General features: G+C 41.0%; 1 protein-coding gene across 1 annotated transcript; it reads left to right on the top strand.

The window, feature by feature from the left end:
• Window positions 1-482: 482 nt before the first annotated feature.
• On the top strand, window positions 483-7443 carry LOC122420488 (putative zinc finger protein 56). The gene is made up of 2 exons (XM_043435611.1): window positions 483-600; window positions 6688-7443. Exons 1-2 carry the CDS (start codon window positions 483-485, stop codon window positions 7269-7271), a joined length of 702 nt encoding a protein of 233 aa, XP_043291546.1. The 3' UTR covers window positions 7272-7443.
• The last annotated feature ends 5986 nt before the right edge of the window (window positions 7444-13429 follow it).

Here is a 13429-nt window from a genome sequence, read left to right as displayed (position 1 = left end):
CCTAAGAGCTCTTCAAAATGGTCATTCATGGAGCAGAATTTTCAGCATTAGTAGTTGAAATAAGCTTGTTAAAAATGTGGCACATTGGTCCCACTCCAGAATGTTTGAATTGGAATGTGTTTTTTAAAAATATTTCCAGTTTTTTTTTTTTTTTGGGATAGACAATTTATCCTGTGTCACATGAGTACAACAGTCAAAAATAAGTATGCCAATATTTGTTTTATAGTTCTTGATTATTTTATAATTCTTCTTCTTAGTCATAATATTTTCTGTAGTAGTTTATGGGTCATATGTCATCCTCTTTTCCTGGGGTTAAAAATATGGTGAAGATACTACTGTGTAAAAATTATTTTCTTGTGTAACAGCAGACACTCTCGTAAAGGAAAACCAGGTCTCTGAACTTGCTGTTTCCATGTTGGGTCACATAAGGAAGTCTTCCCATGGCCCCATGGCATCTGTACTTTGTATTCCAGGGACGGCTGATGTTCCGGGATGTGACCATAGACTTCACTCAAGAGGAGTGGGAATGCCTGGACCTCAGTCAGCGGGACTTGTACAGGGACGTGATGTTACAGAACTACAGGAACCTGGCCTCCTTGGGTGAGGACAACTTCCTTCCAGAATCGCTTACCTACCCACGAGGTTTTGGTTCCTTCATTTCTAGAATGTCTTCTGAAATTGTCTGCTTCCCACAGTGGTTTCGGATCTCTGCTCTCTAGAGGGAAATGAGTGTCTGTGAGTTTAGAGAGGAAGGCTTCATGATGGTTTGCTAGGCTGGTCAGCTTTTTCTTCCCTGATGTACTCTGCCTGCTTCATTCTAGGTGAGTGGTAATTGTATACGTTCTGTGGTATTAAATAGTTGCACGCTCTGTTAATTTCACATTTACACACTTACTTTTGCTTAGCAGTATGTGACCAAAATATCAGGATTTGATTGTTATGTATTTGTTAGTATTATAGAGGTGCTTTGAATAAGGTATTTGGGGAAATCATTTTCTCGGCTCTATTAGCATTCTCGTCTCACCTGAATACGTATAGGATTGGGCACGGATGAATCTCTAAAAACACAAATATTCCTTTCTCTGATGAACAGGACTTGTAGTCTCTAGGCTGAATCTGGTCACTTTTCTGGAGCAATTGAACGATCCCAGGAGTATAAGGAGAATAGAGACAACAGCCATATACCCAGGTAGGTGTGAATGGACTCAGATGAGAAGTCCAAGGAGCAGTGAGGAAGTCATCATGTGTCAGGTGGTTTTGGAAGATGTGCCTCAGTGGAAATGATTTTGGAAAACCTGGGTTTATTTCTGCTACTGTCAAAGAAATTGATCACCTGCCCCATTCTGTCTCTGAAATCATTCATGAATTGATCTCCAGTGATTCCTTTTTTCCATCACAGTGTGAATTAAAAGGCTCCTCTTGGCTTTTCACAAATTGCATTCATTGGTTGCTCTTCCATTTCTTGGGGATCCTAGGAAAACTGTGCCATTTATGAGTGACTGTATGATGGTCCTTTTAAAGTTTCTACCTCTAGACAAAAATGTGTGAGTGAAGTCGTAAACAAACTGCTAAACTCCTAGGAATACTAGGGACAGGTTTTTGTTTTCTGATTTATAACTTCCTATCCACTGGGAGCTAGATATAGGACCTTCTAAATAAATTTCAAATTCAAGTAATTTTTTCACTGCAGAAAGCAAAACCTGCTGAAAATCAAAGGTTTACTTCAAAGTTTCTCTTTTCCTTATATGATTTCATATAAAATATCTTAAGTGCATTTGACCCCATTCTAAAATACTAAGTATGTTAATATACTCAATTACCTCATCGAATTTTAAAATAAATTGGCATAAAAGCTTAGCACATTTTCCACCCGTATTCTTAACGGTTGATTCCAATTATAAGAATTTCTAGATTACATAAAGAAATCTTTTTAAAAAGTTCTAATTGGAATACAGCTGCTTTATAATTTTGTACTACTGTACACCAGGAAGAATCAATTATACCGATCAGCCAGTTCATTCAGTCTCTCAGTCGTGTCCCATTCTTTGCAACCCCATTGATGCAGCACACCAGGCTTCTCTCTCCATCGCCAATACCTGGAGCCTGGTCACACTCATGTCCATCAAGTCCGTGATGCATACAACAATCTCATCCTCTGTTGTTCCCTTCTCCTCCTACTCTCAATTTCCCCCAGCATCAGGGTCTTTTCTGGTGAGTCAGTTCTTTGCCTGAGGTGGCCAAATTATTGGAGCCTCAGCTCCAGCATCAGTCTTTCCAATGAATATTCAGGACTGACTTCCTTTGGGATGTAGTGATGTGATCTCCTTGCACTCCAAGGGACTCAGAGTCTTTTCCAGCACCTCAGTTCAAAAGCATGAAGTTTTTGGGACTCAGCTCTCTTTATGGTCCAACTCTCACATCCATATATGACTAGTGGAAAAACCATAGCTTTGACTAGACAGACATTTTTCGGCAAAGTAACGTCTCTGCTTTTTAATGTGCTGTCTAGGTTGCTCATACTTTTACTCCCAAGTGAAAGGCTGTTGCTGAATCATGCAAAGACGCCAGGGTTCTTGGCCTCTGGAGAAGAAAAATTCAATCCGGGGCCAGAGACGAGGCTGGATCGCTCAGAGCTTCTGTGTAATAAAGTTTTATTAAAGTATAAAGGAGATAGAGAAAGCTTCTGACATAGACATCAGAAGGGGGCAGAGAGAATACCCCATTGCTAGTGTTAGCAATGGAGTTACATACTCTACAATGAATCCAAAGAATATCTGGAGCTTGTAAAGGCCTCACCAGACCTATTCCAGAATTTAAATTTTAAGATCAGAATTAGCCAGAAGGTTTAATGCAGAGACTGTGCTCAGGCAGAATATATTATTGTTACATAATCCTAAGGAATATAGAGGAAAGAAAGGAAAAAGTTTGTCCTTTCTTCCTCCTTGAGTATTCCAGACCTCTCTCTCCTTGGGGATCCCTAGACTTATCAACCTACCTAGGAAATGACTCTCTCACAAGGAGCAAGTATCTTTTAATTTCATGGCTGAAGTCAACATCTGCAGTTATTTTGGAGCCCCGAAAAATAAAGTCTGTCAGTGTTTCCATTTTTTCCCCAACTATTTTCCAAGAAGTGATGAGAATGGATGCCATGATCTTGGTTTTCTGAATGTTGAGTTTGAAAGCAGCTTTTCACTCTCCTCTTTCAGTTTCATCAGGAGACTCCTCAGTTTCTCGTTGCTTTCTGCCATGAGCATGGTGTCATCTGTATATCTGACGTTGTTGATATTTTCCCTGTATCTTGATTCCAGCTTGTGCTTCTTCCAGCCCACCATTTAGCATGATGAAAAGTGAAACTGAATGCTGCTCAGTCGTGTCCAACTCTTTGCGACCCCACAGACTATGCCGTCCATGGAATTCTCTAGGCCAGAATCCTGGAGTGGGTAGCCTTTCCCTTCTCCAGGGAATCTTCCCAACCCAGGGATCACCCAGGGCTCATGCATCGTGTACTCTGCCTATAAGTTAAATAAGCAGAGTGACTATATACAGTCGTGCCATACTCCTTTCCCAATTTGGAAGGAGTCCGTTGTTCCATGTCTGGTTCTAACTGTCATTTCTTGACCTCCATAGCGATTTGTCAGGAGGCAGGTAAGGTGGTCTGGCATCGCCATCTCTTTCAGAATTTTCCAGTTTGTTGTGATCCACACAGTAAAAGGCATTGGCATAGTCAATAAAACCAAAGCAGATGTTTTTCTGGAACTCTATTGCTTTTTCAATGATCCAAGGGATATTGGCTATTTGATCACCAGTTCCTCTACCTTTCCTAAATACAGCTTGACCATCTGGCATTTCTCAGTTCACATTCTGTTGAAGCCTTACTTGGAGAATTTTGAGCCTGCCTTTGCTAGTGTGTGACATCAGTGCAACTGTGCGGTCTTTTTAACATTTTTTGACATTGCCTTTCTTTAAGATTAGAATGAAAACTAATGTTTCCCAGTCCTGTGGCCACTACTGAGTTTTACAAATTTGCTGGCATATTGAGTGCAGCACTTTCACAGCATCATCTTTATGATTCAAATAGCTCAGCTGGAATTCCATCACGTCCACTAGTTCTGCTGGTAGTGATGCTTCTTTAGACCCACTTGATTTCAGACTCCAGGATGTCTGTGTCTAGGTGAGTGATCATGCCATCCTGGTTATCATGGTTATTAAGGTATTTTGTGTCGGCCTTCCACATATTCCTGACACCTTTTGTTAACATCTTCTGCTTCTGTAATGCCCATACCATTTCTATCCTTTATTGTGCCCATCTCTGCATGAAATATTATGCTGGTATCTTTAATTTTCTCAAAGAGATCTCTAGTCTTTCCCATTCTATTGATTTCCTTCCCATTTAGGTCTCCACAGAGCAATGAGTAGAATTCCCAGTGTTTCAAGCATATTTTCAAAGTCTCTCATTTAAGTTCTTAAGAAATTATTAAGTTTCTCTTATGTGTAATGAGCTTCTTCAGATATTTTCCTATAATAAAGTGTCCTTTATTCCATAAAGTGTCCTTCACTTTATGAATAGTTCTCTGTCAATATCATTTATTATTTTTAGATTGAAGCATCTAATAGAACATTCTTGGAAACATGTTGGACAAGAAGTGGACTAAAGAATTATTAGGCAGCTAGGATTTGTGAAAATGTTTGGTGTCTCCACTTCAGATGACTTAAAGAGAGAAGTAATCCTTAGATTGCCCATTTCCTCTTCATTTAGTGGTTCCTGTAGGTTCTTAGCCTGCTTCTCCCTCTGTCACACATTCCTTTGCCATCTCATTTTGTCCAGTTTTCTGCTTGTAGTCTCTGTTTTGAAGGCTACGGGCACCTCGTTAGTCATCCTTCTGGTGCCTGCAGCTTGGTGCAGAGATTGGTCCAGAGATTTGTGCTCTGCTCTGTGGTGGTTCAGGCTTCCTCCACAAGCATCCCGTTTACAGAGCCCCTCCCTCACTCCCGTCCCCTCAGGATGTCTTCTCACTGCCAACCGCAGGCCTCTGCCTGGGTCTGCTGCCCGAACCCCACATTCCAGCACCCAGCCCTTGTCTGCAGCGGTGGGCGTGCCTCTCAGGCTGGGTGGGCAGGGCAGGGGTCAGGCCCCCGTGTGCAGGTCTCACCCTGTCCTGCTGCCACACGCGGGTTGCCATGTTCTCTCCCACAGAGAATGAGGCTCTCCTCCTGTCCAAACTGAGCTCCCCACGAGAGGCTTCCCCGGATGTGCAGACTGCTCCTCACTTTCATGTCCCCCCAGGGCTGCAGGCCCCATCCCACGTCCTCTCCTCTTCCTTCTTCTTTCTCTTGTCCTACCTGGATCAGCAGGAATGTAACTGTCCTTGTAGATTTCCAAGGGCCTCTGCTAGCGTCCAGCTGGGCTCTGTGAGAAGGGTTCCATTTCTGATGTATTCTTGATGCCTTTGTGGAGAGAGAAGAAGTCCATGTCCTCCTAATCCTCTGGCATGTTTATCCTCCCTTCTCTATTTCATTTTTGAACTAATGAAAGTTTCATCAGTTTTCTCTAAACCTTTAAGGATATTCCCTGGGAAGAGCAGGTAAAATCACTTATTATTTGCTATCTTTCAGGTGTGTCTCCACAAGACACCTGTGATTTGATCCCACAGAAGCCAAGGATAAAAGATTTGTATCCAAAAGCAAACCTAGGAATATATGAAAGATTTCACCTCAGAAATTTCAATTTAATAAAACACTGGGAATATACGAGGGTATATGAAAGACAAACATGTTTTTATGGACATAAAGAAATTGAAACAGTGACGCATAAGGCAAACATTAGTGCGAAAAGAAATGAGCAACATGAGTCAAATTGTGGAAAAAACCAATTTCAGTCTTCAATATCTGCTGAGAAATGTAAGTTTTTAAGAGAAGATTCACCTCACCTTGAGAAACATACATGTTCTCTGAAAGGAAACGTGGTATATTTTGAAGGTGATTTAGTCTCTACTGCAAATACTCATTCAAACAATTCTGAACGTAGCCTTCATTTAAACATAGGTTCAAGCATGTCTGAACACCTGAAATTTAAAAATGAGGGGCAAAACTCACCATATACTCAATTTGAGGGATCTGTGAGCAGGAAGTCATTATTCTTCCATCAAAAGATATTTCCTCTCCATTCCACAATGTATAGAGTTGATGATAATGGAAGAGATGTAGTCCAACCGCCATTGTTCAATGTATGTCATGATATAACTAATACGGAACAGCTTTCTACGTGTAATAAAATTAGTCAGGCCTTAAGTAAGGGTTCCAGCCCCAGTAATTATAAGGGTATTTATGGTGGATTGAGAAGGTATTCAAGCAATCAAACTGGGTATAAGGTTGACGGAGACTCATACCTTATGAAACATCAGGGATCCGAATCTTCACACAGGGATTCTAAAAGTAATGAATGCAGAAATATCTCTTATCAGATGTCAGTTCTTTCTCTAAAGAGTATTCACACCGGAGAGAAGACTTATAATTGTAGTGAATATGGTAAAGCTTCTAATCAGTCTTCAGAACTTGTACAAGAGCAAACTATTCAAAATTCACAGAAAGGACACCAATGTATGATACATAGGAAATTCTTTAGTACCTCATCCAATCTAAGTAGACGTAGGAAAATTCATGCAGGAAAGACATCTTTCAAATGTACAGAATGTGACAAAACATTTGTCCATCGCTCACTTCTTACTAAACATCAGCTTACTCACACTGGAGAGAAATGTTGTAAATGTTCAGAATGTGGGGAAGCCTTTATTGCGAGTTCAAATCTTAGTAAACATCACCGAATTCATATGGGGGAGAAGCGTTATAAGTGTACAGAATGTGGGAAGACCTTCATAAACAGTTCTGCTCTTACTGGACATCAGCGAATTCATACTGGGGAGAGACCGTATAAGTGTATAGAATGTGGCAAAGGCTTTAATGACAAATCAAAACACACTAAACATCTGCGAGTTCATACTGGAGAGAAACCTTATAAATGTACAGAATGTGGCAAAGCCTTTAATCAAAAATTCAATCTTACAACACTTCTGCGAGTTCATACTGGAGAGAGACCGTATAAGTGTATAGAATGTGGCAAAGCCTTTAATCACAAGTCAGTTCTGACTAATCATCTACGAGTTCATACTGGAGAGAAACCTTATAAATGTACAAAATGGCAAAGCCTTTCATCAGAACGTCAATCTTATTGCACATCTGCGAGTGCATACTGGAGAGAATCCTTAAAAGCATGAAGATTGTGGCAAAGGCTTTAGTCATAGGGGTCATCTCACTAAACAGCTGAGAACACACACCGGGGAAGAACACTAGTAATGGAAGAAGTGATGAAAGGTTTGTCATAAGCATGCATCAGAAAACTTGGGAGTTTATACAAGAAACCTATGAAAATGATGTAACAAATATGTAGAAAATATTTAATCAAAATTCAAATGTAAAGAAACATAAGAGACTGCTTATTAGAAAGTATTTCATCAATCCTCTTTTCCGAAGTTTCTCTGAAGGAGAACTACTGTAGGGAGTACTCCATGGTGAAAACTCACAGAAAATGGATATATCAGCATGAATCGTAGATGTGGATTGATGGTACGAAAGTTAGAATTCTTAGCAATGTATGCTTGTTTATAATGACGTGATTTGAGATTATTAGAAGTGAATGTAATTCAACGCTCAAATAATCCATACTATGCTTCGCTTCTATAGTGTGTATGCAAACATGGGTTTTGGATGGTTTATGCTTGAAAGATTAGCCTTTTCATATTGTGTTGCAACCATTTCTATCTATTCTCCATTAGAAGATGAAGGATACCACAATGTAAAGTAGACAATGAACATCTAAATGGAGGTGTTTGTCATTGATGTTAAATATCGGGAGGTTGCCATGATGTAAGTGATCATGGAATGTCTTCAAGTATTAAAGGAAGACAGAAGTTGGTTATAAATTTTCAATAGGTCTACCAATTGATTTGAAAGAGGAACACCATCACAGTTCACTACAATACTGATGTACCTTTATAATTTCAGCACAAGTCATGAATATTACTTGACAGTGTTGCAATAAAGACAGCTTCTGGGATAACCTAGAAATGTATTGGAAACCCTTCCTGGAAAAGGCAGACAATTAATGTGTATCATGTTTACTAATTGTTTCCTAGGCTTTGTTTGTACACCATAAAAATCAGAAAAAAGAATATCTTTCTCTGTACTTTTGATATGTATTTAATCATGGATCATATTGTGGATTATTAAAGGTTTTATGTCAACTATGTGTGAAATTCATACAAGGCTATTAGTAGAAGTTAATGGTTTTTAGTGTTTCAGTTGGTTGTAATGAATGAAGTGTTAACCCACAACCAACAGTAACCTTCACAAGAAACTGTGGAAAATTCTTAGAAAGATGGGAATACCAGATCACCTGACCTGCCTCTTGACAAATCTGTATAGAGGTCAGGAAGCAACAGTTAGAGCTCCACAGGGAACAACAGACTGGTTCCAAATAGGGAAAGGAGTACGTCAGGTGTGTATATTGTCACCCTGCTTATTGAACTTATATGCAGAGTACATACTGAGAAATGCTGGGCTGGGAGAAGTACAAGCTGGAATCAACATTGATGGGAGAAATAAAATAACCTCAGCTATGCAGATGACACCACCCTTATGGCAAAAAACGAAGAAGAACTAAAGAGCTTCTTGATGAAACTGAAAGAAGAGAGTCAAAAATTTGGCTTAAAGCCCAGCCTTCAGAAAACTAAGATCATGGCATCTGGTCCCATCACTTCATGGCAAATAGATGGGAAAAGAGTGGGAACAGTGGCAGGATTTATTTGGGGGGGCTGCAAAATCAGTGCAGATGGTGACTGCAGCCATGAAATTAAAAGATGCTTACTCCTGGGAAGAATAGTTATGACCAACCTAGACAGTATATTAAAAAACAGAGACATTACTTTGCCAACAAAGCTATGTCTAGTCACGACTATGGTTTATCCAGTAGTCATGTATGGATGTGCGAGTTGGACTATGAAGAAAGCTGAGCCCTGAAGAATTGATGTTTTTGAACTGTGGTGTTGGAGGACTCTTGAGAGTCCGTTGTACTACAGAGAGATTCAACCAGTCCATCCTAAAGGAAATCAGCCCTAAATATTGGAAGGACTGATGTTGAAGTTGAAACTCCAATACTTTGACCCCATAATAGAAAGAACTGATTTATTTGAGAAGACCCAGATGCTGGGAAAGATTGAGGGTGGGAGGAGATGGGACAACAGAGGATGAGATGGTTGGATGGCATCACAACTCAATGGACATGAGTTTGAATAGACTTTGGGAGTTGGTGATGGACAGAGAGGCCTGGCGTGCTGCAGTCCATGGGGTTGTAATGAGTCGGACATGACTGAGTGTCTGAACTGAACTGAATGAAGAGTGAGACAGTATTCTTGCCTGGAGACTTCCATGGACAGAGGAGCCTGGCGAGCTACAATACGTGGCGTTGCAAAGAGCCCGACACGACTGATCGACTAAGCAGAAAATTGTGAACTGTATCCACTGTTTCTATTAAAGACAGATCAAACCCATAGTTTTAATTTCTTTTTATTAATCATGGAGCTGCTATTGGCACACGTATAGTAACCCTAAAAATGCATGTTTTCTGTAAGGTACTCCATGATTTCAGATCTATCCATGCAATTCCAGTCACTAGTTACATTAAACATCAGGTTTCATGTGGCTTGGATTCAACAGTAAAAATCACTGTCACAAAAATTACACTGTGACTTCCTTGGTGGCCCAGTGACTAAGATCCCTCCTTCCCAATGTGGGTGGTGGGTGGGGGAGGTTGGGGTTGAAGGCCTAGGTTTGATCCCTCATCAAGGAATTAGATCCCATATTCCACAAGTAAGATCCGGCACAGCCAAATAAATATTTTCCAAAAAGAATTACACTAAGATACATTAGGAGGCGTTGGGAACTGACATCTGGTGTAGCACCTAATCTCTCTTTAATAGCTCCATTGAATTTTTAAAAGTATTCCTCCTTCCCGTGTTGCTTCGGCCCTGGATTACTTTGAGTCAGAACACTTTCTTTTTCTTGTATGGTCAGGAACCCAGACTCCCCAAAGCACCTGTTTCTTGCAGATTCTTGCCCTCAGGCTGAAACAGAAACTACTCTCTCGACATCCTCCCATTGCCCGGATAGTGGGTTCATGGTTCTGGTCATGGCAAGCTGCCCCTGTGACAGGGAGGGAGGCAGTCAGACCCCCAGGTAAGGGCTTGTCATCCTGCGATTCACATCCCCTCAGAACTGCAATTATCTTTTCACCTGTAGCTTCGATGTGACACAGGCTTGGGGAACTGAGATTGTATGTGAAAACCTTTATTGCTCAGTTGCTAGTGATAAAACAACATTTAAAAGTTTATGCCGATCATCTCCAAAGAGACTATTGAAATGCTTGAGGAAGGTTCTATTCCCCTTGGTCCCTGGAGACAGACAGGGATTCACATGGAAGCAGTAGGAAATACTGAGGTCTAAGAAAGGAAGGGAGTTTCATGTGTTTGCTTGTGTAGTTTGTCTCCATGAGATGTCTTTCTACCAAAAATTAGTTTACCACTGAACTGTGCCTCCCTTTATATTATGAGTAGTGAAATGGAGCCAAAGTACCTGAGAAGGATTTTCAATTTGAGGGATTTTCAAAATGAGAGGGAATTTCTCCATTTGTCATTTTATGGAGGTGAAATTTTCATACCACATTGCCTGAAATGTCATAGAACTTCTCAAGAAGTATCTTGAGGCAAATACTCCCTGTGTATACTGTTACGACTCAATGTCTGTTAGACAGAAATTCCCGCATAATTTCCACTGTAGTCTGCAAGAGCAGGTACACCTTAGTGCCAACTCCCTAGAGAATGTTCTCCTAGTTCTTAGTGACCAAAGTCATATTCAGAACCAGAGGTTCCAGCAGGGAACTGTGAGATTTGAGCTATTGATGCTTTAATCATGAAAATCAGTATCAATATGCCCTACTTAGAATTTGTCCCCACTCACAAATACTTCAAAAACATATTTTCTTTTTTGTTCACAGCCCAAAGCATTTGGGATCCTAATTCCCCTGCTAGGGAAGGAACCGCAATCACTGCATTGAATGGTGGGGTCTTAACCATTGGACCACTGGGGAAATTCCTAAGCACGTTTTCTTTAATAAGTAATTTATTAACTTGACATACATTTACCGTTATATTGTACTGATTAATGCTTTCTCTGTAAGAAATGATTGAATTTCAACTCTGAGATCTTAAGTCCCCCACCAGGGATCGAACGCACATAATCTGCAGTGGAAAGAAGCACAGCATCTTAACCACTGGACTACCAGGGAAGTTGCTAATCTCACATTTAAGAAGAAAGGTGTACTCTCTTGGGATCCAATTGTCTGTTGCACTCTCTTTTTCCTGTCTTGTTTGCTCTTCTCCAGAATATCCTTTCAGGGACTGGGTGAGGAGAAGGAGGTTAGGAAAGAAAGCCAGCAGAGGGGAAGGTGCTTGGGAAGGGAACGGCAGAGCAGTTGAGGTGTTCGACGCACCCCTCTGGGCTAGTTTCCTGCCCAGTTTAGCATAAAAAGTCCTGCTTCTTGGAAACTTGTTCAGTTCTGTTAGAAGGAGGGCAATCGGTTTCTTCAGCAGCAGCAGCACCAGCAGCGACAACAATTACCAGAATAGTCTTGGTATCAGCAGAATGTGGCAGGAGTAACGGCATATCATTTCTGTGGTTATGTTATAGATGACACTGGATTCTGGTCTCCCTCTTTCTTTCTGGAATCACTTCCTAAAGAAAAAGCCAGCTGCCTCGTTGTAAGCAGGTCTCTGGTTACAATTACTGAGGCTTCCTCCCAACGGATCATCTGAGGGATTATATTCAACTTTTCAGCACTTACGAGACACCCATCTTCCCACACTTGCACAAAGAGCTGTTGAATTTTGCCTTTCTTCAACTTGCTGAAAACATCTTGGCTTCCCATCGAGGCGGCTCTCAAAATTCTTGCTCTTTTGCCTTAAGTTGTTAGAAACACTAACTTAGAACAGGCAGGAAGCAGCTCTGCTCCAGAGGAAATCAAAGAGATTTAAAGGCAGCGAAAAGCAGAGAAAGGAAGCACAGTTGGGCAGAAGGACCAACAGAGCCCCAAACCGAAAGGGGTGGGGTGAGAGGAGGCGAGGCTCCACCCCCACTGGCCATTCTGACCGGTGTGAGGTGATATCTGCTTGTAGTTTTGATTTGCATTTCTCTAGTCATGAGTGAGGTTGAGCAACTTTTCCTGCGTTTGTTAGCCATCTGTAAGTCTTCTTTGGAAAAATGTCTGCTGAGGTCTTTTCCCACTTTTTGATTGGGTTGTATGTTTTTCTGTTATTGAGTTGTATGAGCTACTTGTATATTTTGTCCGTTGCTTCAGTTGCTATTTTTTTCTACCACTCAGGATTGTCTTTCCCCTTGCTTATAGTTTCCTTTGCCAACAGAAGTCCGTCTAGTGAAGGCTGTGGTTTTTCCAGTGGGCATGTATGGGTGTGAGAATTGGACTGTGAAGAAAGCTAAGTGCCAAAAAATTGATGCTTTTGAAGTGTGGTGTTGGAGAAGACTCTTGAGAGTCCCTTGGACTGCAAGGAGATCCGACCAGTCCGTCCTAAAGGAGATCAGTCCTGGGTGTTCATTGGAAGGACTGATGCTGAAGCTGAAATTCCAATACTTTGGCTACCTGATGCGAAGAGTTGACTCATTGGAAAAGACCCTGATGCTGGGAGGGATTGGGGGCAGGAGGACAAGGGGACGACAGAGGATGAGATGGCTGGATGGCATCACCAAGTCTATGGACATGACTTTGAGTGGACTCCGGGAGTTGGTGATGGACAGGAAGGCCTGGCATGCTGTGATTCATGGGGTCACAAAGAGTCAGACACGACTGAGCGACTGAACTGAACTGAACTGAAAGTTTCCTTTGCTGTGCAAAAGCTTTTATGTTTAATCAGGTTCCACTTGTTTACTTTTGTTTTTATTTCCATTACTCTAGGAGGTGGGTTATAGAGGATCTTGCTTTGATTTATATCATTAAGTGTTCTGCCTCTGTTTTCCTCTAAGAGTTTTTTTAGTTTGTGGTCTCATATTTAGGTCGTGAATCCATTTTGAGTTTATCTTTTTGTATGGTGTTAGGAAGTGTTCTAATTTCATTCTTTTACATGTAGCTGTCCAGTTTTCCCAGTACCATTTACTGAAGAAGCTGCCTTTGCCCCATGGTGTATTCTTGCCTCTTTTGTCAAAAATAAGGTTCCCATAGGTGCATATGTTTATTTCTGGGATTTTTATCTTGTTCCATTGGTGGATATTTCTGTTTTTGTGCCAGTAACATACTGTCCTGATGACTGTA

The sequence above is a fragment of the Cervus canadensis genome, chromosome 18 (assembly GCF_019320065.1).
Source record: "Cervus canadensis isolate Bull #8, Minnesota chromosome 18, ASM1932006v1, whole genome shotgun sequence".
Lineage (NCBI taxonomy): Eukaryota > Metazoa > Chordata > Mammalia > Artiodactyla > Cervidae > Cervus > Cervus canadensis.
Note: the sequence above shows the minus strand (reverse complement) of the source record. Positions and strands in the feature narration are given on the sequence as shown.

Excerpts from the sequence above, each read along its gene's own strand:
- LOC122420488 (XM_043435611.1), top strand. The coding sequence starts at position 483 with ATGTTCCGGGATGTGACCATAGACTTCACTCAAGAGGAGTGGGAATGC. Across the intron at positions 601-6,687 it reads CAGGAACCTGGCCTCCTTGG|AATGTGACAAAACATTTGTC; the intron begins GTGAGGACAACT and ends TCAAATGTACAG.